Genomic DNA, 24,291 nt, shown 5'->3' with positions numbered 1-24,291 from the left:
CTGAACTGAGAGACTGGTAAACAGGCTTACAGAAGCTATTCAGTAGTTATCAAGTTGCAGCTAAACTAATTAAACCCTGCTTCACATCCATCAACTCCCATATACTGCATTCTCCATCCTAAACTCTGCTGACTCTCAACTGTCTCACCCCCCTAACATTTCAAATTCACTCTCCCTCTCTACCTAACATTGTCTAAATACTTGTAATACACATAGCTTAATACTTAAAACATGCTTGCCTTAATTACTCTATTGCATACATTATAAAAACACACCAGAAGCTCAAAGACTCATATGCTGTACCTGGCAATTCCTATGGTCATATGGGAAGTGTCACTTTCAACCATAGTAACACCAATGCATTATTACTGAATGAGCTGCAAAGGACAAGGCCATTGCAAATTAGAGTCTATGTGTAGGAAACATGAATGAGCTGCCCATGCAGAAATTTAAGTCCTGCTGGGATTGTGAGCCAGGTAGTTATATCTCAGTTCTTCCAATATTAACCACTTGGGACATTTAAATCATGGTGAAAGAATAGCAGCTGGTGGAAAGGACTATAGTTTTGTATTTTACAATAGTTTCAAAAATAAAAACTTAAACCTAAATATTGTCATAATATGTAATTAAAGTGTTTTCCATTCTCTAGACTGAGTGGCAGCTTTAAAAATAATCTTAAAATTTGATGTTAATATGTTTTATCTTTTTTTAAAGCTGCCTTTAGCAATACAGGGCATACATTTAATTGGTGAAAAGCCAGACAATATGCTTTCATTTTTAATTTACCAAGACCTCAAATGAATGAACAGATTTCACACAGTGTTGTTCCCCACCACCCACACAGACTATTTTACTTTCTGAAGCTGCAGTTCAATAAAAACGTATCTGGGAATAAGTCCCACTGAACTTAATGGAGATTTCTTCGGAGTAAATAAGTATAGGATTGCACTATGAATCCGCAAGAAATGGCAAGTATTTTTTCAGAATAAGCATAAATATTTTTAAATGAGTGCCTTTAATTCCAAGTAACAATTTACCCTTTACTCGTTGGATGCTCTTTTGCATGATGACTCCTAATTTCTGCCTTTTCATGACTCTGAAAGAGTTAAAACAAAATCTCCATTATTATTTATACATTAAATTGATATCCCGCCCTTCCTCCAAAAGAAGCTCAGGTTGGTAATTAGCCTCCAATTAAATACAGAGCAGTGTCCCAGACTTTCACAAGGTAGCACAGCAGCTACAGTGCATGAGTATTTTCTGATTAAAGAAATATATTAAGCTATCAGGGTTAAATTAAAGCATGTATCAACCCAGCTTATATTTAACATTATAAATACAGCTGAACAGAGTCTAAAGTCAGAGCAATTGAAATACCTAAGCCAAAGATAATTTAAGCAAATCTAAAGGCAACAGACAAACTTCTAGTACACCACTCTAATAAAAGTGACTGTAATGCTTTCTTCTCCAAATCTCCAAGTCTCACCTTTTCACTTCTATGTGAAGATGAGCTAGATGATTGGTGCGATCGCTTTTCACTGGAAGTCTTGGAATAAGAATGCTAAAACACAAAATGGAAAAATAATAATACTGAGCCCCCCCCTGGAAATCTACTTTGTCTATGCGAACAAACAGAAAGATGCAGTGACAAATTTGAATTGTTTTATGTAACTATGATTTAACCTTTTCTTTTTGGGTTTAAGATCTCTCTTTCTCAATCACACACATATACACTGAATTAATGTTTTGAAAGGACACTTCTCTTAAGACACCCCATAAACACACATACTGAATTAATTATGCACATACATCTTCCTACAGGTCTTGTTTTTCCACCAACCAACTCCTGGAAACACGTAGGGTGGACAATCAGAGCCAAAAAAAATTAGGTTCAGCTAGGAAATACGGTGCTTCCTTTCCTTCCTTGTCTCTCACACACAGCCATACAAACCTCAACAACAGATTGTGATTAAGCAGGAGAGACCTTAACCATGTCCCAGGTTTGGAGGACACACTAAGTCATATCTTGCTTAGCTGCTATTCTGCACTGAACTAAAACACAGAGATAAACAAAGCCAATACTCTAGCTTACCATTTTGTGCAAAAAAGGCCACTATGTGAATACAAACTTATTTGCACTCCACATTTGCGTCTCCACAGACTTTCCTACCTTGGTATCTGAAATATCCTCCTTTTTGCTGGATTTCTTTTTGCGTTTTTTGTACATGTTCAAGTTTCAAAATCTAAAGAGAGAAAAAGGCAATATAATTTTATTTCCAAATGCATTTTACATTTCCCTCTCTTGTTGCTTTGGCTAGTAGATGAGGCCAGGGTTTTATTTCCCTTTGTTTCTGGAGTCTGGGGTTTTCTCTGGGCCACTCTTTCAGAATTAAAATTTGTTTGTGCCACACTGGATTTTTTTATTGATAAGAAATATATTGGAAAACAAAAACAAAAAAAGCAATTCCTGACAGTGCTTGATTTATAACACAGAACACAACTACTTTATAGCATGATCATGGGGCATACAGAAAGTATAAAACAATGCAGCCACGTAAGAACATGAATCATTCCCTAATTATAAACAAGCGTATGTACCTTAAGTATGTACACAAACTCAATGAGAGGTGTGAGCTTGCTTTTGCCATGTAATCTCATTTATACTGGGACTAATTTGAGGCAAACAAACTCATCAACACATTTTGAAAAGCAAGCTATCCCTGTTCTGCAAATAACATATATACATACAGTATACACATTTCAGTGATGTATAGTGTGTGTATTCAAACACACATATACATATACATATACATACAGTCAATGGTTTTTTTTGGGAAGACGCAGGGAGACGCATACCCCTAAATATTTTGTTAATCTTTGTACTTTTGTCCATTTACTGTATTTATTTTTCCCGATTTGAACTATAAAATGGTGATTTTCTTGAGTCAAAATAAGAGTACCTACCGCTAAACATTTTTTTAAATTAAAAAAGCACTGTATACAACTATACATCACTGAAATGTTGAAATATTTTTGATTGTCCTTGAATCTTTCCCACACGCTACACTGTTTGAAAACCACTGATCTATGAATGCGAGGAAAGTAAACACCCAAATCCACAGCTGGCCAGTACCTTTATGGGCTTAATGGCCAACTGTGAACTCCAAACGGCACTTCCTCGAGATGAAAGGCAGTTTTCACAGTGCTAAACAGCAAAACGAAACTTCCCTCAGAATCCCAGGCACTGACCTCCTTCCTCCCCAAGAGTTTATTTTCTAGTAAACGACCTCAGATCACAGGCTTAGAACGGTTTGCCTTCTCTCTTCACACTCGGCCCCTTTTCCTTTCCTCGCATCACAATGAGCAGCATCACAATGAACAGCGCGGCGTTGTTGTTGCTTTTGCTTTTATTGAAAAAACAAAACTAGGGGGCAATTGGCCGCGAAGCATGTTGGGTACTGTAGTTTTCCCGGTTCGCCTGCTCCATTAGAGATGTAGTCCCGCCTCTCTTCCCCAGTTGATGTTGGACTACAACTCCCAGCATTCCTACCTACAAGACCAGTGGTTAGGGACAATGGTTCAGGCTTCCTCAACTTCAGCCCGCCAGATGTTTAGGGACTACAATTCCCAGCATCCCTGACCACTGGTCCTGCAAGCTAGGGATCATGGGAGTTGTAGGCCAAAAGCATCTGTGGGGCCGAGGTGGAGGAAGCCTGCTGTAGTTCAATACTAATATTGATTTATTATTTATACCCCGCCCATCTGGCTGGGTTTCCTCAGCCACTAATATCTGGGGACCTAAATTTGAGGAAGGCTGTAAACAACAAGTAAACTTAGCATGCGCCGAAACTCCCCAACCTCCTCCCTCACATCCGCAATGACGGAAGTCGGCTTATTTTTCTTTTGCTAGAACATAAACTATTAGGAGGATACTAATTAGAGAGAGAGAGAGAGAGAGAGAGAGAGAGCTGCCACGTTTCCCACACACACGATACAGCTAGTCGTCACTGGGTCCCCCACACGTTGTTGGGACTACAGCTCCCATCATCCCTGACTGCCGGCCCTCCTCACTAGGGTTGATGGGAGTTGTAGTCCAGCAACCTCTAAGGCTCCCCAGCGTTGAGAAAAGCTGAGTTAGAGCATAAAATTCCCTCTTTGTTTCGACTTTCTTTTTTTTTTTGGGAGGGGAAGTGGGGGGCGACAACACGCTCCTTTTGGTGAAGTCGTGGCTTTGCCTGTTGGCATTTGTCTCCTTCGCCCCTCTAACCGGAGGGGGAGAGAGAAATAATAATAGCCAGGCAGGAAGTCTTGCCCTGCAAGCGGGCAAAACCTCTTGCTTTAGCTAAGTAAAACGTCTATGCACGTTTTCAGACACGAGGCAGTCGTCTTTCTCTGCCCAGGTTGCACCAACCTCGCTCCGAAGCGGCACCTCCCGATTACCTGGGAGCAAATAAGCCCCGTTGAACCCGAGGGGGGATTACTTGGAAATGGATTCCCACAGCAAAAGGAAACGCGACGCCGATATTGATAGGGAGTTTGTAAGCACAGATGTCAGTCAGTCAGCCAGCCCAGCTTTTAGCCTTTAAACCCGCGGTATCCGGTCCACGCCCCTATGGAGTCCTTCTTCCCTCAGGGAAAATGTGAGTACAGTATAGGCCTGCCGCGGGGCATCTCGGGTAACGTAGTTCGTATTCGCCTGAGGAGAGCGCGCGCAAGTATTTACATATTTATTTCGGGTATATTGCTGCCGCGGGGCATCTTGGGTAACGTCGTTCTAAAGCCCCTGAGGAGCGCGAGAGCGAGCGCACGTATTTACATATTCATATCGAGTATAGCGTTGCCGTTGTGCATCTTGGGTAAACGTATTTCTGAGGCGCTTGAGGCATAGGCTTAGCCGCGGGGCAACTTGGGTAACGTAGTTCTTAGGCACCTGAGACGCGCGCGAGAGAGAGCGCGCGCAAGTATTTACATATTTATTCCGGTATTTACAATATTTACAATATTTATATATTGTTGCCGCGGTGTGTCTTGGGTAACGCAGCTCTGAGGCAGCTAAGGCGTAGGATTAGCCGCGGGGCATCTTGGGTAGCGTAGTTCTTAGGCACCTGAGGTGCGCGCGAGAGTGAGAGAGATAGCGCACGCTTATTTACTTCGGGTCTATTGCTGCCCGCTGTGCATCATGGGTAACGCAGATCTGAGGCGCGGGATTAGCCGCGGGGCCTCTTGGGTAATGTAGTTCTCAGTCCCTGAGGGCCCTTGGGGGAGACGAGCTTGTTCACAACATTCTGACCCGAAACAGGAGTCATCTGAGGGGCCACGTCCCGTGAATAAGGCGCGGCCCGTGCTTGCCGGAGGAAAAAAGCCGAGGGAGCCGCCGAGTTAAGTGGGTTCGCTGTCTCCCCTTCCTCACCGCCGCTGTGTGGAAAATGGCGGCCGAGGGAGCGCTGTTGCCCCCGCCGCCCGCCAAGGAGGGAGAACCTGAGGCGCTCAGTAAGGAAGGGGGCGGTTCAGTAACTGTCAGATGGGCGAGGGGTTGTTGTTGTCTTGAAGTTGGGGCTGCGGGGTTGTACTTGTGGTGGGTTCTCCCTCCTTCGGTCCGTTTTGAAGGAAGCTTCTAATCTCAGAGGGGCGCGTTCAGACGTTACGTGTTCAGGAGGTGTTAGAAACTCCAAGATTCATCATTCGCTCGCCAAATGCTCCTTCAGCATATCCACATGTGCTAACACACACAAAAGTGGAAGATATTTAAAAGAGAAAATCTCCGCTTCCATGCATGACAGTGGAGGGAGCAAAACTGGTCACCTTCCTGGTTCTTGGGGGGGGGCACTTTATATTAAAAAATAGTACTTTTATAGCAAAAGCATGGAAGTTCCCTTGCCTTAATCACACACACACACACACACACACACACACGACTTTAGCCATTCAGGTCCCTGATCCATGCACATTTTTACATGGGAGGAAGCCCAATTGAACCTGGTTGGGATTTACTTCCAAACAGAAGGCATCCTCCAGGGTTGGAAACAATCTTCTTCTTTTCCAAATAGTGCCCAGATTGCTGCTTTTGTTCCTTCTATATTGTATTTTGTTGTACTATTTAAAGGGATTATTTTTACAGAATTTCCTTTATGACTTCATTAGTTTAAACTGAATAGGTTTTGCAGCCAATTTCACACTGCAGTTACAGTGGCAAATAGAACCCTGCTTAATGGTAACTTTGCTACTAGTCAGTGCTAATGTAATAGTGGGGGAAATTTGCATCCAAGTAGGGAGAAGCTGGGGTAAGAGGTAGAAGTACATTTTCCTTTTCCTGCTTTCTTAAGCTTGGTTAGAAGCATAAAGTGTAATGTCAGCACAAATCTGTTATTTCCGATAGGCCTGGCGTAGAAAATCCTACTTTCTTTTGTCAAAGATTTGTTTTTTTCATTGTCTATAGCTGTAATAATGCCTTTGAAACAGCTACTAATGCAGCTAATTAAAATGCATTGTAACTATAGTTTTTTGCCTTTCTCTAGATAGCATTGAAATGGAAAGCCTCAGGGCAGATGTGGAAATATCTGAAGAAGAAGTAAAAGGCAAAAAGGAAGAAACAGAGCAAGTGTCTATAAAAGAGCCTAACAACAGTAACCTATTGGATGCATCATCTGACTCTCAAAGAGGTTTGCTAACATAATGCTGGAATCCTTGTATAGTCGTACCTTGGCTCTTGAACAGAATGCGTTCCTGGAGTCCAATCGACTCCCAGAACCATTCAAAAACCAAAGCGCATCCTGCAGCCAATCAGAAGCAGTGCCGGACGTTTGGCTTCTGAAAATTATTCGAAAACCGGAACACTCACTTCCGGCTTTCGATCATTCGGGAGCTGATTTGGTGAAGGGCCAAGGCATTTGAGATCCAAGGTACGACTGTAGTGTGTAGGGGATGTGTACATGCTCTAGAAAATCAGTCTGCAGCTCCATCCTTCCAATAATTCCCTCAAAGATAGATAAATAAATAAAAATAAATAAATAGCTATTCTCTCCTTGGATTCTTTGGGTACATCCTCCAGGTGGGAATAGTCAGAGATGTTATACTTCTAATCAGAAATGCCACTTTCTCTTTTGTAAGTGTTTATACGTCACTTTCAAGACTTAAAGCCAAAGCATCAAAGAGGAGTTAGGTTATGAATACAGTGGGACTTATTCCAAATTAAACATGCATAGGATTCCACAGTAGAAGTGATGTGTTCAGTACCAAAGATTCCAGATTCCCTAAGAAAAGACAGCATAGTTCGGTGCAAAAAGAGGCTAATTATTTGTTTTTAGCATTTCTGAAATGTTTTTCTTTCTATAAGAAATACACTTTGGGCTTTCAAATTTCTGTGGTACCCTATGCAACGCCAGAATCTGCCCCACACGTCATCGCCTCTCACTTTCTGTTGTTTATCATTGTTGCAGCCCCCTTGTAGCCCCCTCTCAGTTCAGCATACAGTGTGGGCAAACCAGTCATGCTCCCCTACATCTGCCTCTGAAAGATATGCACAAAATACGTAATATAGACAGAATGAGAATTAGTACTGAATCATGCAGTTAAGCTATTTTGTGAATAATTAGGAAACCAAGTTTTTTTAAAAAAATAATGGGTAAGAAAATAAAAAGTAAGTAGATTTTATAGGAATAGCTTTGGCACCATCATTCTGTTTTGTACAGGAGCAGAGAAAGTTTACAGTGAGAACTTTTAATTCCTATCCTTTTCCTATTCCTATCCTATTCCTATTTAACTTATTGTGTAAATGTTCTCAGTTCATGTTATTATGCAAGTGGAGGATAGATAGAGTCGGTGCTTTTTTTCTTAAAAAAATGTTTAGGGCTACTCTCACTTTGACTCATGAAAATCACCATTTCATAGTTCAAATCAGGGGAAATAAATACAGTAAATGGACAAAAGCACAAAGATTCACAAAATGTTTAGGGGTATGCGTAACCCTGCGTACCCTCCAGAAAAAAAGCACTGGATATAGTGACGTGGGACACGAAGTTTTGAGAAGGAGCTGTTATGGTGGCATTTGGTTATAAATTACTATATAACAAAGGATATTTACTGACAAATCCATGTAATTGTTTTGTTCCAGAGAAGCATATTTCAATTCAAAGAACACTTGCCGATTTAGAGAAACTGGCTGACCTGCAGGAAGGTTGTCTAATCTCAGCTGCTTCCCAGAATGCAGATCACTCTGTGGCAGGTATTTAAACTAGCTCCAGAGCTAGGCATTGCATGGCTGAAAGATAATGCTCCTAGTGTTAGATGAGAGAGAACATATTGTTTAAGTGCTTGCAGATAAATGGATTCTTTGAAAGAGCAAGATAGGTGGATATAATTCCATGCATAGTGCTTGGGCGGGGATCCCTAGAGCCACAGCAAGAGCTGTAATTCTCCAATGGTTTGCCTTTACCTCTGAAGGCACACTCTTTCCATTGTGTCCCAAGAGAGATGGATGCCAACCAACCAACAAACTTGGGGGTGGGATTACATCTGCAGCTCTATCCTTGCTATTGGCTATCCAAGCCAAGATATCCACTCAAGCTAACTTCACAAAGGAAAGTGGGAAGGAAGTAAGTGACAATGGTGCAGGAGTCCTCAACGAATTTCAGTTCCTTTGTAGTCTTAAATTGTTTGCAACAGTGCTGAGCTGTGCAGTTACTTGGCAGTGTCTTTTAATGGTCAGTAGTGGTGTATATTTGCTATCATATTTTCAAATCAATGGATGGGTTATTGTGTCTCTATTATTTTCATCTAATTTGAATTAGGAGTTGGCAAGAAGTCTTGTCCACTGTGCCCTGAAGAGAAGTTCAAAGCTTGTTATAGTCACAAGCTCCATCGCCACCTACAGAATCTCCACTGGAAAGTGTCTGTTGAATTTGAAGGTAAAAATGGCTAAAATGCCATTGTTGATGCCAACACAATTCAGTGTCTTAGGTGGCACCTTTTAGTTCTTTGTTTAAACCCTGCCCAGCAGTTCAAGTTATATGAGAAAGCTTACAGCTACAGGGAAACTCCTCATAAATTATGCCATATTTAAAGTTCAAGCTTAACAGATCAATCTGATTCATGTTGCAAAAAATACTTGTTTGCAGAAGTAGCTGTGGATAATTTACAATGAGGGTGCACCAACAGAACTGGCTGTCTTTGCCTTACTTGTTTGGTGTATATATCAAATTGTGAGACTACCAATGTCCTCTCTGTATTCTAGGCTACAGAATGTGCATCTGTCACTTACCTTGCCGCCCCGTGAAACCAAATGTTGCTGCAGACCAGGTAATTGCTATATAAATGGCTATTATTTTGAAAAGCAGAAAATGTTATCAATTGTTCCACATCTGATACTGTTACTGAGGATCCGAATGGGTTGGGTTATGACCCTCGTCTTAAGTATAATATTTATAGTGGATTTCTTTTTGGTCTGGCAGCATGCTTATTTATTTATTATTATATATAAATAATTTTATAAGAGGAAGCTAAAATCTAATACGTTACATAAAGGCTACATTTGAACATTAAGCTTTGTTGCTGAATTGTAAACTGCATCCTTTGTGGTATCAACTATAATTGGTTTATATGGGTTTTTACTGTTGTTGTCTTAAGTATTATAAGATATGGTATAATATTAATATTAAAATGATTTTTCTAATCAACTTTAACTATGCATGCAATGTGTGTTGTAGATAAAAATGGAAGCCCATTATCACTGCATTATCTGTTCGGCAACTATTACCCGAAGGACAGATATGATAGGGCATATTAAACGTCATGTGAATAAAGGAGAAACTGAATCAAGGTTTATGCCAGGTAAGTATTTAAACATCTTTGTTTTTACTGCATGAAGATATTGTATTTTTATCACTGGCTATTATAGATAGAATAAATGATGAAATTAGAATAGGTGACAGTGTATTTGTTTGAGTTTGTATTCCTTTCTAACTCACAAGGAATTAAAGCTACTTTAAAGAACCCAGATTTGTTGCTAGTACCATTTAAAGGGATTATTTTTTTTACAGAACTTCCTTTATTAATCTAAACTGGATAAACTGTCATGAATTTTTGACATTGGTGCATGTATTATTACCAAATTGTTCCCAAATTGCTTCTTTTGTTTCTCTGTATTGTATTTTATTGTATTACAGTTTGTATTCAATAAAATTGTACGGCACAGTAGAACAGAGCAAAAACAAAACAAACCCCTAAATGTAAAACAAGAATACATATCTTTGGCTTTATTAGTCATGGCAAAAGAAATATTATACATAGTTCATAGTTCCTAGCCAATTTCTTGTCTGCCGACAAAGCTTATGTCCCTAGGTTAGTGGTGGGGAACCTTTTTGACCCGGAGAGGCAGATTCTTATCTGACTTTACCCTGCTGGCCAACTTTGAGAGGTTAGTGGAAAAACTCATCTGAAGTCAGCTGGCTGCCAGGCTCTTGGGAAGTACAGTCAGACCTTGGATCTCAAACGCTTTGGCTCCTGAACAATCAAAACCCAGAAGTGAGTGTTCTGGTTTTTGAATGATTTTCAGAAGCCAAATGTCCGGCGCAGCTTCCGATTGGCTGCACGATGCTCCTGCAGCCAATTGGAAGCTGCACCTTGGTTTTCGAACAGTTGTGAGAGTCAAACGGACTCCTGAAACGCATTCTGTTCGAGAACCAAGGTACCACTGTACTGCATAAAATGCTTTGTGAGCTCTGTGCTCAGCGCTTTTCTCTTTAATACAACAGCACTGAGGCAGTTTCTCAGCATAAATTAGATTTTCCAAGTGTTCTGAAAATTAATTATTATTGTTAAGATGTCTTTTATTTAATAACTGTCATATTTTGTGTTAACAGTACTGTGGATCTAATGATTTTGGTGGTTCCTGAACATTACAGACCCAGTTCAAACATTGTTTGAGGCTTCACAAGCCTTACGAAGCTGAGAAAAAGCACTGAAGCCAAACATTCCTTCCTTTGGGTTCTGGTTTAAAGCCTAGATTCTGGCTTGTTATTAAGTCAGAGCTCCTCTTTACATCCAAATGGGATGTTAATAAACCAGCATCTGATTCATAGTTTATGAAGCCTTGAGTGATGGTCTAAATTAAGGTATAGTCTCTCTAACACTCTCTTTCATTCTGAAAATTATTTTTAGCCCCTGCTCCCAAATCTACATATGAAATACTAAAAGAAGCAGATACAGATGTGCAAGTCCTTCCTAATTATTCCACACCACAGAAAACTGATTCTTATTTTAATCCTAAAATGAAACTTAACAGGTAAGAAATTTGAGGATTATTATGGAGGGGATTAAAAAAAATCATTTATATTTTTTCATATTAACAGAAACTAGTACATGGTGGATATTTCTGTGGCACAGGTGAAATATATGGATTAGCCAAGCCAAGTACGTGAAGCCCATGGCTGCAGTGTGATTCAAACCAAGACAGAAATTGAGTGTGATTCATTTTACTTGCTGGAACATAAAAGTACTGAGAAGTTTAAGTCCTACCCAAAATATCATGATTGTGCAGTTTCCAAATCTGCCAAAACAACAAGAATGCAAATTTCAGGGGGGTGGTGAACAGTTGGATCTTACCTATTGTTTGAGCTGGGTGTCCACAAGTATGCGGATGATACCCAGCTCTACCTCTCCTTTAGATTGGAACCAGTGAAGGCAGTGAATGTCCTGTATGAGTGTCTGGAGGCGGTTGGAGAATGGATTGCGACTAACAGATTGAGGTTGAATCCTGACAAGACAGAAGTACCTTTCTTGGGGGACAGGGGGCGGGTGGGTGTGAGGGCCTCCCTGGTCCTGAATGGGGTAACTGTGCCCCTGAAGGACCAGGTGCAGAGCCTGGGAGTCATTTTGGACTCACAGCTGTCCATGGAGGCGCAGGTCAATTCTGTGTCCAGAGCAGCTGTGTACCAGCTCCATCTGGTACGCCAGCTGAGACCCTACCTGCCTGTAGACTGTCTTGCCAGAGTAGTACATGCTCTGGATATCTCCTGCTTGGATTACTGCAATGTGCTCTACATGGGGCTACCTTTGAAGGTGAATCGGAAACTACAACTAATCCAGAATTCGGCAGCTAGACTGGTGACTGGTAGTGGCCACCAATACCATATAGCAGGGGTGGCCAACTCCCAAGAGACTGCAATCTACTCTCAGAGTTTAAAACTGGCAGTGATCTACCCCCTTTTTTTGGAAGGAAAGCCCTGTTTTTTTGGGTTCAGGTCTTAAGTAGTTGTTGAGCTTTTTTTAGGAAGGTGGAAAGCCCCAATTTGGGGGGGGGGTGCAGGGCAAAAGCGTTGAGCTTTTTTTTTAGGGCAGCCAAAGTAGTTGGGCTTCTTTGGGGGAAGACCATGATCTACCAGTGATCTGCCACAACCGTCCTGTTGGACGTGCCTGCCATATAGCACCAGTCCTAAAGGATCTTCACTGACTCCCAGTACATTTTTGGCCTCAGCCCAGTATACCTGAAGGAGCATCACCACCTCCATCATTCAGCCTGGACATTGAGGTCCACTTCCAGGGGGCTTCTGGCAGTTCCCTCACTGCGAGAAGTAAAGTTACAGGGAACCAGGCAAAGGTCCTTTTCAGCAGTGGCACCCTCCCTGTGGAACATCCTCCCATCAGATGTCGGGGAGATAAAGAATTACCGTATTTTCCCCTCTATAACACGCAGATTTTTTTCTCCTAAAAAGGAAGGGGAAATGTCTGTGCGTGTTATAGAGCGAATGTGTGGTCCCTGGAGCCGAAAAATCAGGCAAAAATCAAATTGCGCTTCACGGAGAAGGGAAACCTGAAAAGAGGAAGCGGCTGCTTTCCTGCATTCTGCCTCAGGGTCTTACTGCCCACCCTCCTCTGTTTCGTTGCTGTGTTTGCTGAAACGGAACAAAGAGCAGGGAAAGCCCCTCCCCTCCAGGCAAGCAGAGGGGAAAGCAGAGAATTCCTCTCTGTGCTCCGGTGCTGCTGGGGGAGAGAGAGGGGGGGAGGGAGAGAGAGGGGGGGAGAGGGAGAGAGAGGGGGGGGAGGGAGGGAGAGAGAGAGAGAGAGAGAGATGGCTGGCTTGGGTGGGGGGAAACTTTTGCCTTTCTTTCCTCCCTCCCGTTAAATCCCTCTCCTGCATTCTTAGCCAGCTGCTTCTCTGCACACCCCTCTCATGTCCTTTCTTTGTTTTTCCTTTGCTCCCCACTTAAAATGTGGTTACAAAGCATAGATCCACATGGATCCTCAGGATCTTTGCATTGGGTCACCACAAATTCACCATCAGATCACATAGCATGTCCATGGCTACAGCCTGCCCCCCCAAAATCACGCACCCACTGTTGCCTGGGGCTGCAATGGTGCAAAAACGTGATTAAAAAGCATGGATGCACATGGATCCTCAGGATCTTTGCATTGGGTCACCCCAAATTCACCATCAGATCACATAGCATGTCCATGGCTACAGCCTGCACCAAAAAAATCACGCACCCACTGTTGCCTGGAGCTGCAATGGTGCAAAAATGTGGTTACAAAGCATGGATCCACAGGAATTCTCAGGATTTTTGCATTGGGTCACCCCAAATTCACCATCAGATCACATGTCTGTGGCCACAGCATGAAGCACAAAAATGATACATCCACTGTTTCATTCAGAATGTTTTTTCCTTTGTTTTCCTCCTCTAAAAACGATGTGCGTGTTATGGTCAGGTGCGTGTTATAGAGCAAAAAATGCGGTACACAACTTTTAGAAAACATCTGAAGGCAGCCCTGTTCAGGGAAGTTTTTTATGTCTGACATTTTATTATTTTTTATATTTTGCTGGAAGCCGTCCAGAGTGGCTCGGGAAACCCAGTCAGATGGGCGGGGTATAAACAATAAAATTATTATTATTACTGTTATCATTATTACTGTTTAATTTGAAGAAACTGTCCTGAAACTTACGAGAGGAAGAATAAATTTGGAGTTTACATCTTTGTTTAAATTAAGATCACTTTTTTATTCTTTTAGGCAACTCGTAGTCTGTGCTCTAGCTGTTCTAGCAGAGGAACGGAAACCTCTGGAATGTCTGGATGCATTTGGAGCCACTGGTAGGGTGCTGTTCTGTGCTTTGGTTCATGTGTTCCTTGTAAAGGGAAATTGCTGTAGAGTAAATCCTACTGAGGTCACTGGGATATACTATGCAAAAAACATGTTGATTACACCGTTGTTGTGTTAGTTCTGGCATTCAGGAAAAGAAAAGAGGGGTTGTCAATTTTAGAAATAAATACTTTCTTGGAATAGAATTAGTAAACAATCATGTTGATTTGTTAGCCTTAGTGAAAGCAATTATATACATATTTTTCAGTTAGGGATAATAATAATTTAATGTGCATTGTGTATATTAAGAACATTAGCATGTTTCTATGCAGTATGCTCCACACGAGCAAACTCTTACTTTATTGCATGCATCTAACTGTACACAAGTAACCGCCAATCTACACAAGGGTTGTGTTCCAGGTCATCATGCGTGACAGCAGAGCGTGCATAAGCCCATTACTGTCTGCCCCCCCAATTATTCCCCCTTTTCTGGCGACTTCTGAGTCGCCATGATGTGCATGTTAATGCTCATGAGTCAATTGGACACATGTAAATCAGCCACTGCCTTTACATCTCTTGCTTCCAGGTATAATGGGATTACAGTGGGCAAAGCATCTTGGAAACTCCGTGAAGGTCACAATTAATGACTACAATGAAAATTCTGTAAGAATGATACAGGAGAACTGTCACTTAAATAAAATGAAAGTGGTGATGAACTTCAAAGAGGAGGAAGACTGTGATGAAACAATAGAAGAAGGGGAGGAAAACTTGCCTGCCATTGAGGTGACAAAAATGGATGCCAATGTCATCATGCACTTGAGAGCATTTGATTTTATGTAAGTGGCATTTGCTGTTGGATCAGAACCCCCCCCCCCAACACCTAGGGTTTGGTAAGTGGGGACGAGTTCAAGTGTGGCACAATCGAAACAATAGCACAGTGCAAAGTGCAAGACTTGTCAATATAAAATCAACCTAAATTGATGTTTCATGGCATCTCCTGTTTACTCTTCAGCCCTGATGAAACTTTGTATATGCCATTATATATTTTCATACATTTATATTCTGCTTTTCTTCCCTCATGGAAGTTAAAGCACTGACTCAGATCTGCTTAGCTTCCATAAGGTGGTGGCCTCAGCTGCTTCCAGACCAGTACAATAATCTCAGCTGGAGCTGCTTCAACAGCATGTTGCTCCATGTAATGTATTATTCAGATATATTATAAATATTGTAAAATTAATTAAGCAAAACTTTATGAGCCTTCTTAATATCTAAAAATGAAAGCAACTTTGTTGTCCAAACTTTTAAAGCAGGGTCTAATCTGTAATAGAATTGTACTGCAACTAGGATGTTGCTTCATTTATACCATTTTTATCCCAGTCTACCTTCTGCCTATCCATACACCATTAGGCACTGTGCACCTGTGGTTTTAGTCAAAATAAGTGGGGATTCTTACAAGAGCTACTGGCTAGGAAAATATTAGTTCACAGTACTGCACAGTTGTCATTTATATATATGCAAATAAATGATTACTTTGCTTAAGATATATTAATGTTTACTTGCAACTTTAGGACTTGGGTGGGCAGCTTGCAGAAGCATCCTCAGCCTTTCAGTTTCTGTTTGTGAGCCATTTGCAGAGTGGTTTTTTGCTCAGCTGCATATTCATATGTTTTTCTCAAGAAACTGTACCCTTTACCAATCCTGTTATCACTGGATAACACAAAGTGGTGAGTAAAATCATACTAATGCTTCAGCAGAGTGTTCCAAGTCACCAAAGCTACACCCTTGTGCTGGAGACAATTATGTGGAATACTTAGCAAGGTTCACGTGCCAGTCTTGTAACATACATTATTGCAATTTTCCTATAAAAATCCCATCTCCCTTGCTTATCAGGCATGCACACGGTTGCAAAAATCCCAGTGCCCAGAAGCCACTTGCACCTTAAAAATAGGCATCTGGAGGGGGAGAAGAAAGAGCAACACAGAGTGCCTCCCTCACTACTGAATAACTGCAATCAACAGCCACTCATAAGAGAAAGGATTTCAAGCTGGTGGTACCACTGCCTGGTGGACTCCAACTCTGGCACCTTTTAGTTAAAGCCTTGTCTAGGGTAGGATGGGGAACGTGTGGACACCAATTCCCCTCCTTCCTTCCCCTATTGGTCATGCTGGCTGTGGCTGATAGGAGTTGGAGTTTGGCAACATCTAGAGGGCCACAAATTCTCCATCCCCAGTCCTAGAGGGAAGGTGGGATAGGGAGACAAAGAAGCCACTGACACTGTTATTCCTCTTCTCCACAGTGCCTTTTGACCTCTATCCTTTCCTCCTTTCCTAGAAGATATGGCTAGTTCCTAAGTTTTACAAATAAATAATGATAATAAATTGTATCACGGGGCAAAGATGCTATTAAGTGGGGGTAGCTTAGTATTTCTTTAGATTTATAGTCTTGACTGAAACTACATATGTGAAACGTGGTCACAGCATAACCTATATTCTGTGTTATTTCTAACTTGAGCATGGATATGGCTTTTGAAAATCAGAAATATTTAAAGTGTAGTAGCTAAGTTGCAGCCCTAAGCAGGCTTACTTGGAAACTAGTTCTACTGAACACAGTGAAACCCTTTTTCTGAGTAAACAAGATTAGGAATCTCTCTTTAATGTGTTTTTATCTCTCTCCTACTCCACTCTACAGACATCTGGACCCATTTGGGTCATCAGTGAACTATCTAGATGCAGCTTTCAGAAATGTAAGAAACCTTGGAATTGTGTCAGTGACATCAACAGATATCAGTTCTCTCTATTCAAAGGCACAGCATGTGGCCCAGCGTCACTATGGCTGCAACATTGTCAGGACGGAGTATTTCAAGGAACTAGCTGCTAGGATGGTAGTTGCTGCTGTGGCAAGGTACAATTAGTTTCTGAATTGTGGTCATCTCACATTTAAGTATAAGGGGGCTGTAGTCTCTCCCACCTAAAGTTGCTAATTGAAACTTTTAGTAGCAGCTGGGGAAAATTGGTTCTCTGCATCTTGCTTTCTGACAGCCTTCAGAAATTATATCTGGAAGCATGAATACTGTAAAGCAGATAATAAACAGCCCAAAGCAGAATTGCAAGCCTTGTAACTCACCCTGCTGAATGCCATATATTGTGGTCTGCCAGATGTTTTGCAGCCTCCATGTTTTTACAGAGGTCCATTGAACTCATAACCACCATAAGTGGCTGGTGACCTGAGCAATGAATTGCAAGTTGTGTGGACCTAGAGTACAACTGTGCACAATATACCTCCTTTGACTTGACTTCCTTAGGATGATTTGTGTGCACATCTTCCAGAAAACATCTTGCTCAAAAGCGTTAGTAAAAAGAAACTTCATTAGAGGATTTATTCCACTGCTCAGCAGGAACTGAAGCAAATAACTGCAATCACCTCTGACTAGAACTAATTTGGAAATCTTAAATTCTTCAGAAGCAGATCCTAGAACTACATCGTTATGATAGATTTTTAGTCATGGGTGCAATTCCATGAAGGTCATTGCATAATTAAAAAGCAACGTGAACACTTTAGCTTGTTTGTTTTGTGTTTATCCTTAGCATTTTGTTAGCAAAGTGTATTAGCATTGAAATAAGACATTTAAGTGTAAGAGCCATGTCTGGAAATTAGTGGGGTCAATGTGCTGGAACTGTAAAATTTCACAGGATGCAAGAGGTACTCAGAAGTTAGAAGACCTTCCAGTGATCAAACTTGTGCATTAAGTAAGAAGACTTGACACATTCAATCATATATAGGTATACCTGAATGTGTGAGTTGTAAAATGGGGGTGGGGACATGGAAGTCCCTACCCTCCCAATCCCAGAGATCCGAAGATGGTTTTAATTGTGCCCAAGTGAATGTACTTAATCTCTCTGTGTGACAGGAATCTTGATAAGATAGATACGCTTTCATGAGTGAGATCCCTAAGTGTGGCTAATCGAACACGCTTAAAAACCCTTCTATTCAGACCTTCACACTAATTACAGCAGGGTCTGAAGAGCAGCCTGCATGGCTAAGGATGTTGGGCATGTGTGCCGCTGCCTGAACACTGCTTTAGTCTTTCATGAACTGTGTTAGTCATGGTGAGTCTTTTTTGCAGAGCTGCTGCTCGATGCAACAAAGGCATTGAAGTTTTGCTCGCTGTGGCTCTCGAACATTTTGTCCTAGTGGAGGTGAGAGTATTGAGGGGGCCATCTCCTGCAGATGATACTGTGAAGAAAATCCGGTACCTGCTCCACTGTCAGTGGTGTGAGGAAAGGGTATTCAAGAAAGATGGCAACATGATAGAAGGTAATCGTATATGCTGTAACTTCATGTACCAGTGCTGTTCAGCTGGTGAAAACAAAACCTACACAATCCAGTGGTTATTTTTAAAAAGCTAAATTTTTTGCTTAATTTCTTTGCTGTCAACCTAGCAGTTCGAAAGCACGTCAAAGTGCAAGTAGATAAATAGGTACAGCTCCGGCGGGAAGGTAAATGGCGTTTCCGTGCACTGCTCTGGTTCGCCAGAAGCGGCTTAGTCATGCTGGCCACATGACCTGGAAGCTGTATGCCGACTTCCTCGGCCAATAAAGCGAGATGAGCGCCGCAACCCCAGAGTCTGTCATGACTGAACCTAATGGTCAGGGGCCCCTTTACCTTTAAGCTTAATTTATTTCAAATATTTGTACCCCGCCTTTGTGTCTACAGACCAAGGCCACCAACAAAGAATTTTGCAGAGAGTAGACTTTCTAAAATCAATGATCCTAAGTGTGTCGTGTTTATTAATTTCAGTAGGTCTGCTCTGAGTGAAAACAAACTAAATGTGTATTCAAAACTGGCCAGAGGGCTTCTGTGAATGATCTTAATGCACTGGGAGGCTCATTTGGCACAATTTTACCCTCCAAAGTAGCCTGTGTGATTTATCATTCTCATCTAGCCTAAATAGTCCAGGGAGTCAAGCCAAAAGCTCTGTTCAAGTCCAAGTCCAAAACTATCCACCATCTTACACTCTCTCTCTGGCTAGAAATCAACATCCTGAACTTATTTTGTGAAGTATAACAATAACACATAATTATCCCCCCCAAAAAACAACAACAATTGACCCCATCTTCTGGGCCACTGCACACAATTCTGAAATACAGTATCCTGACTCCTCCTAGGCCTAATAATAGCTACCATGTGAGTTATATTTAAATCACTGTGAAAAGCAGTTTTCAAGCTTTATTTTTTAATGGACGTACCCTATTACCAAGTTTCCACCATGTTCATTGCTTTCTATACATACAAGTCTCAAACATTTGTTTAGATAATAAATGCCAATATTGTTTTCTACAGAGAACCCTTATCGGCAGCTCCCTTGTGACTGCCACAGCCGCATGACAGGCAAGACAGCAGTGGAACTTGGTCCTCTGTGGTATGTATTTTTCTAGATCCTCAGCTGGGTGCTGGCATTCCTACGGAAATGAACAAACCATTTAATTTCTGTGTCCTGTTGTAACTAGGCTTGCAGTAAATCTCACTGAACTTAGTAGGGCTTACTTTTGAATAGGCAGGTATGGAATAGAATCTTGAGGGGAGGGAGCCCATGTAATGTGTTATGTCTAACAAGTGCTTGCCCCTATCTAGATGTGATTCACCAAATCACTTTTAGAAAAGGCTAAGGGGAGGGGGAATGGCAGCACCAAATAAAAAAGGAGAAAGGCGAGACTCGGTGGTACTGAAGAATTATAGGAAACATTTAATCAAATTAACGTATTTGGCAGAAGTCTTCTCTGAGGACACTGAAATTAGCCAACTTTATTATTCAGCTGGCCCATAAAGAAGGCAGATCGCCAAAGAATTGATGCTTTTGAATTATGGTGCTGGAGGAGACTCTTGAGAGTCCCATGGACTGCAAGAAGAACAAACCAATCCATTCTTAAGGAAATCAGCCCTGAGTGCTCACTGGAAGGACAGATCCTGAAGCTGAGGCTCCAATACTTTGGCCACCTCATGAGAAGAGAAGACTCCCTGGAAAAGACGCTGATGTTGGGAAAGATGGAGGGCACACGGAGAAGGGGACGACAGAGGACGAGATGGTTGGATAGTGTCTTCGAAGCTACAAACATGAGTCTGACCAAACTGCGGGAGGCAGTGGAAGACAGAAGTGCCTGGCGTGCTCTGGTCCATGGGGTCACGAAGAGTCGGACATGACTAAACAACAACAACAGTTATTCAAACAAGATAAAAATATTCAGAACTAATTACAGCGGTACCTTGGTTCTTGAACTTAATCCATTCTGGGAGTCTGTTCAACTCCCGAAATGGTTTGAAAACCAAGGCACGGCTTCTGATTGGCTACAGGAACTTCCTGCACTCAATTGGAAGCCGTGTAAGCCATGTTGGATGTTCAGCTTCCAAAAAATGTTTGCAAACCAGATCACTCATTTCCGGGTTTGCAGCGTTCGGGAGCCAAGCTGTTCAAGTATCAAGGTACCACTGTAGACATACATACATTCAATTTGCATTAGGAATTACATTATAGGTTGTTATTCTTTCAGTGCCCCAAAGCAGGTTTTCACCAAAAGCATTGGGCAAGTTACTGCTTTAGCAAGTTCCCAGTTATTATTTGAGCTGAAGAGTTGCCAGATTCTTGTGGCCCCACAGGCCCATTTGCAGCCAGGAGAAAAGAGTTGTGCGCCTGACACACATACTTGAGTAAATTCTAGTACTGATTTAAATGCTTTCTCAAAATTTAATTATTAATGGAATGGAACCAGAAGTCCCCAAAGTGCAGCTGTTCTTTGGCCTGAGTCCTGCCCTACTGGGGCTCTGGGCTAGTTGCTATGCAGACATGGAACAGATTTTAAAACAGGAACAAAATCAGCTAACAGGGCTGTGTTTTTCTTCCACTGTGATGTTGCTCTCCTGCTTTTAAAGGAACGGAAGTTCTACTTTTGAAATAAATTCATCTAGGTAGATATTATAATTCTGTTATCCTGCAGGTCAGGATCCCTCTTCAACACTGGATTTCTCAGAAGAATGTTGTTTGAAGCAGTTCAGTATGGTTTAGAAGACATCCAGACTCTTCTAAAAACACTAATATGTGAAGCAGAGTGCACAATTCTCAAGCAGTTTTCAATCCATGGTCCTACCAGCCAGAACAAACAAGGTAAGAAGACAGTGAAAGGTTTTACAAACCTTGATAGGTAAAAGGGGCACTCCAGGCAGCAATTGTGAATTGTAGTGGTGACTTGCTTTTTTAGTAAGAAAATTTAAAGGGGGATTGCTAACTCAGTGTCAGAAAAGTGTGATCAAAATACAGATAAGACCTTGAGATTTCAACATGTGCCATGCTACTCAAATGAAAACATCAAAGCCATGGTAACCATCAGTAATTTGAACGAAACCTTTTTGCTACAGCAGTAACATTCCACTCATTTCCCCTTTGATAGCCATTTGCTCACAAATTAACTTGTTTTTTCCCTTTAATGACTTCAGTGTAAATCGGATTTCTTTTCGTTTTAGAAGAATGTGGTGTGTTTATTAAGACACCAGATACCGCAGCAGATTACTACGTTGTACATGGTAGGTCCCTGTCAATCTAGCATAGTATGTGGAACCAAAGAGGGGTGGGCAGGAGTTCTTACTATAGTCATTCATTAAGCAAACTAGTTCTTAAGTGTAAATTTATGAAATGTGAAGATTTCCCACTGTAAGTCACACTGGTCAGATTGGCTGGATTTTAGAGGCTTGTGTGTGTGTTTCTTATCCTTAAGTTACTCTTATATTCCAGGAAAAAGAAAAAATAATGAAAACAGCCAAAATGGAACAAAGCGCCAGAAATCAGAAAGCAATGCTGAGCATCCTGCCTTTTATTACAATATTCACAGGCACAGCATTAAAGGAATGAACATGCCAAAGTAAGCAACCTGTTGTGTTTTAAACGTATCTGATTGAAAGGAGGAAAAAGGCATTGATTTTGTGCATTCATTTTTCTCCCCAGGTTAAATAAGTTCTTGCATTATCTCTCTCAAGCTGGCTATCGAGTAAGCCGGACTCATTTTGATCCGATGGGTGTTCGAACGAATGCCCCCCTGGCGCAGTTTAAATCTATCCTTGTGAAGTACAGTACACCCACATATATGGGAGCACAATCGGAGGGCTCTCTGCAGGCTTCTGACGAGTCTCAGGTAGGAGCTGATGGTGACTTTGCCGAAGAAAGCACATAAAGAGAGCCAGTGTGGTGTAGTGGTTAAGAGTGGTGGACTCGTAATCTGGTGAACCGGGTTCGCGTCTCCACTCCTCCACATGCAGCTGCTGGGTGACCTTGGGCCAGTCACACTTCTTTGAAGTCTCTCAGCCCCACTCACCTCAGAGTGTTTGTTGTGGGGGAGGAAGGAAAAGGAGAATGTTAGCCGCTTTGAGGCTCCTTCGGGCAGTGATAAAGCGGGATATCAAATCCAAACTCGTCTTCTAAAGTAACCTCTGCAAAAATGGTCGTATTTGAAGATTTGTGTTATAAATGAACCAACAGTCTCCTTAAGATGTAGTATTTTGTTTGTGACCCCTCAGCTTTTTTTACCTGTTTCAGGACACTTTTAGAAGACCATTGAAGAGCACCTGTGCTCCTATTAATATCACAATTCAGCTACAAAGTTTATTTATATGTTAATGCATGCTATAAGGTTATCCTACAGTGACCACAAACTTCCGTCTCCTTTTAATTCCTTCTTCAGATCTATAATATTTCCTAAGAGGAGAACACAGCTGGGAGCTGAGGGGGACTGAGGGTGTGGGTGCAAGCATTACCAGCGCCTTTTAATAAAGTGTTCTGTTCAGCTGTGACTGAAAGCCCCTCATTTGATATGCCTTTGAGAAGCTTAAAGGTAACAAAGGAAAGGTAGCTGAACAAGCCAAGATTTGGTATATTCCTAGAAAGGCAGATACTGAATACCCAACTCATGCTAATAACCATACAAACCACAACATCATATCTAAACACTTTTCACTACCAAACTCCAACTTCCTCATCACAAGACCATCCATGTTAAATTGTCAATCTATTTTACAGTTCATATGAATAACTCCCTTTAAAAGTATTATTGAGTAGGGTGACTGTGCCCCACTGCTCACTCCCTGCCAGAATGGAAGGGGGGCATAAACTGGATTGTTTTGCAGTAGCTTACCCCATCCTCTCAGTGCCTCTGTGGCAAACCCCCTTTTCCTCCTGCTAGGAATCTGTACTCTCCCCATACTTGCCATTCTAGAATTGGCCTGCCGCTTAGACATGCTGGATTTTAAAAAACGTAATTTATCTCCAAACCCATGAAATAAGAGGGAAAGCTCCACCCTGACACCTGGTGCTTCCCATCCCTGCCCATTTTCTTAACTCATTTGCAGCACTCTCTTCTTCCCACCACACAAGTTTTCACGTTGTGGGACTCACCCAGCGGCTGCTTCCTTTCTCATTTCCAACCCAAGAACCCAGAGATCTAGACAGTGAGCTTCTTTCTCCTTGCCTTTTGTCTCACAGCACCAAAGATCCCCACCCACTGGTGGTGTTGTACCAGCTGCAAGTATTAGCTATTGCTGTATTGTCTTGCACACTCTTCTAATAATCTCTTGACCTTTTAGATTTATAAAAAGGGGGTGCTGAAGAAGAGGAAGGAACAAAAAGTTTACTACAAATAAGACTAACCATTTTAATGTATATAAACAACTAGTCAAAAACAAAAATATTTTATAATTACTAGGACTAGTTTTAGGGCAGCAACCTGAAATTAAACTACAATAGAAAAGTAAAGCTATTTCTTTGACTTTCGAACTCCCTCCCTTTTGTATATTTACCAAGAAAATCAACAGATTTGTTTGCAATTCCAGTTTTTAGGGATTTATGCATATAAAAGCATTAACTATGACATTAGGAAGTTTTATTGCTGAAAAGTATGTTAAGATGTGACTGATGTTGGTTTGTATTTGAAGTTTGTACTAAGAAGGCATATTCTTCACATGTTTTTTAAAGTAATAGTGATGATGTATATAATGTATTACGGTTTTATTTATATGGGTCTTTCAGTAAGTACTCTTGACATCACCAAAATGTGTTGAATGTATTTTATAAAAATCATATTTTCAATACCATTTTGAGGCTTTGCCCGTGTTTGGTGCTGCCCCCTTTTTTCCTTTGAGTGTAAACTCAGATCAGGATTTCCTCTCCATTTTTACATTTAGTACTGC

At 41.4% G+C, this 24,291-nt stretch overlaps 2 protein-coding genes across 17 annotated transcripts in view; one reads left to right on the top strand and one right to left on the bottom strand.

The window, feature by feature from the left end:
• SWT1 (SWT1 RNA endoribonuclease homolog) overlaps window positions 1–4,651 on the bottom strand; it is a 29,542-nt gene extending 24,891 nt beyond the window's left edge. For 2 of the 7 annotated variants that reach the window (XR_014565539.1, XM_083743826.1), the window contains exons 1-4: window positions 3,250–3,414; window positions 2,171–2,243; window positions 1,487–1,561; window positions 1,038–1,096 (exon numbers count right to left, since the gene is read on the bottom strand). Coding sequence is in view for 6 of the 7 variants with exons in the window: in XM_083743826.1 (XP_083599952.1) it covers window positions 1,038–1,096; window positions 1,487–1,561; window positions 2,171–2,227 (191 nt within the window). In the remaining variant the exon portion in view is untranslated. Of the gene's footprint in view, window positions 1–1,037; window positions 1,097–1,486; window positions 1,562–2,170; window positions 2,244–3,133; window positions 3,415–4,363; window positions 4,385–4,411 lie in introns of those variants that run through there. The other 5 variants (XM_083743830.1, XM_083743829.1, XM_083743827.1 and 2 more) reach the window with 5 other exon arrangements.
• The window catches only part of TRMT1L (tRNA methyltransferase 1L), a 35,350-nt gene continuing 15,166 nt past the window's right edge, over window positions 4,108–24,291 (top strand). For 2 of the 10 annotated variants that reach the window (XM_083743843.1, XM_083743838.1), the window contains exons 1-16: window positions 4,108–4,640; window positions 6,520–6,659; window positions 8,111–8,221; window positions 8,787–8,903; window positions 9,230–9,294; window positions 9,702–9,825; window positions 11,155–11,278; window positions 13,999–14,078; window positions 14,654–14,903; window positions 16,756–16,968; window positions 18,191–18,381; window positions 19,408–19,486; window positions 21,057–21,223; window positions 21,580–21,639; window positions 21,848–21,974; window positions 22,058–22,244. In XM_083743843.1, coding sequence (XP_083599969.1) covers window positions 4,549–4,640; window positions 6,520–6,659; window positions 8,111–8,221; window positions 8,787–8,903; window positions 9,230–9,294; window positions 9,702–9,825; window positions 11,155–11,278; window positions 13,999–14,078; window positions 14,654–14,903; window positions 16,756–16,968; window positions 18,191–18,381; window positions 19,408–19,486; window positions 21,057–21,223; window positions 21,580–21,639; window positions 21,848–21,974; window positions 22,058–22,244 — 2,127 coding nt within the window. In that variant the 5' untranslated portion in view covers window positions 4,108–4,548. Of the gene's footprint in view, window positions 4,641–4,845; window positions 4,982–5,140; window positions 5,491–6,515; window positions 6,900–8,110; window positions 8,222–8,786; window positions 8,904–9,229; window positions 9,295–9,701; window positions 9,826–11,154; window positions 11,279–13,998; window positions 14,079–14,653; window positions 14,904–16,755; window positions 16,969–18,190; window positions 18,382–19,407; window positions 19,487–21,056; window positions 21,224–21,579; window positions 21,640–21,847; window positions 21,975–22,057; window positions 24,196–24,291 lie in introns of those variants that run through there. The other 8 variants (XM_083743845.1, XM_083743844.1, XM_083743842.1 and 5 more) reach the window with 8 other exon arrangements.

Source organism: Podarcis gaigeae, assembly GCF_964106915.1.
Source record: "Podarcis gaigeae genome assembly, chromosome: 6".
Classification (NCBI taxonomy): domain Eukaryota; kingdom Metazoa; phylum Chordata; class Lepidosauria; order Squamata; family Lacertidae; genus Podarcis; species Podarcis gaigeae.
This window is presented reverse-complemented; position numbering and strand designations above follow the sequence as displayed.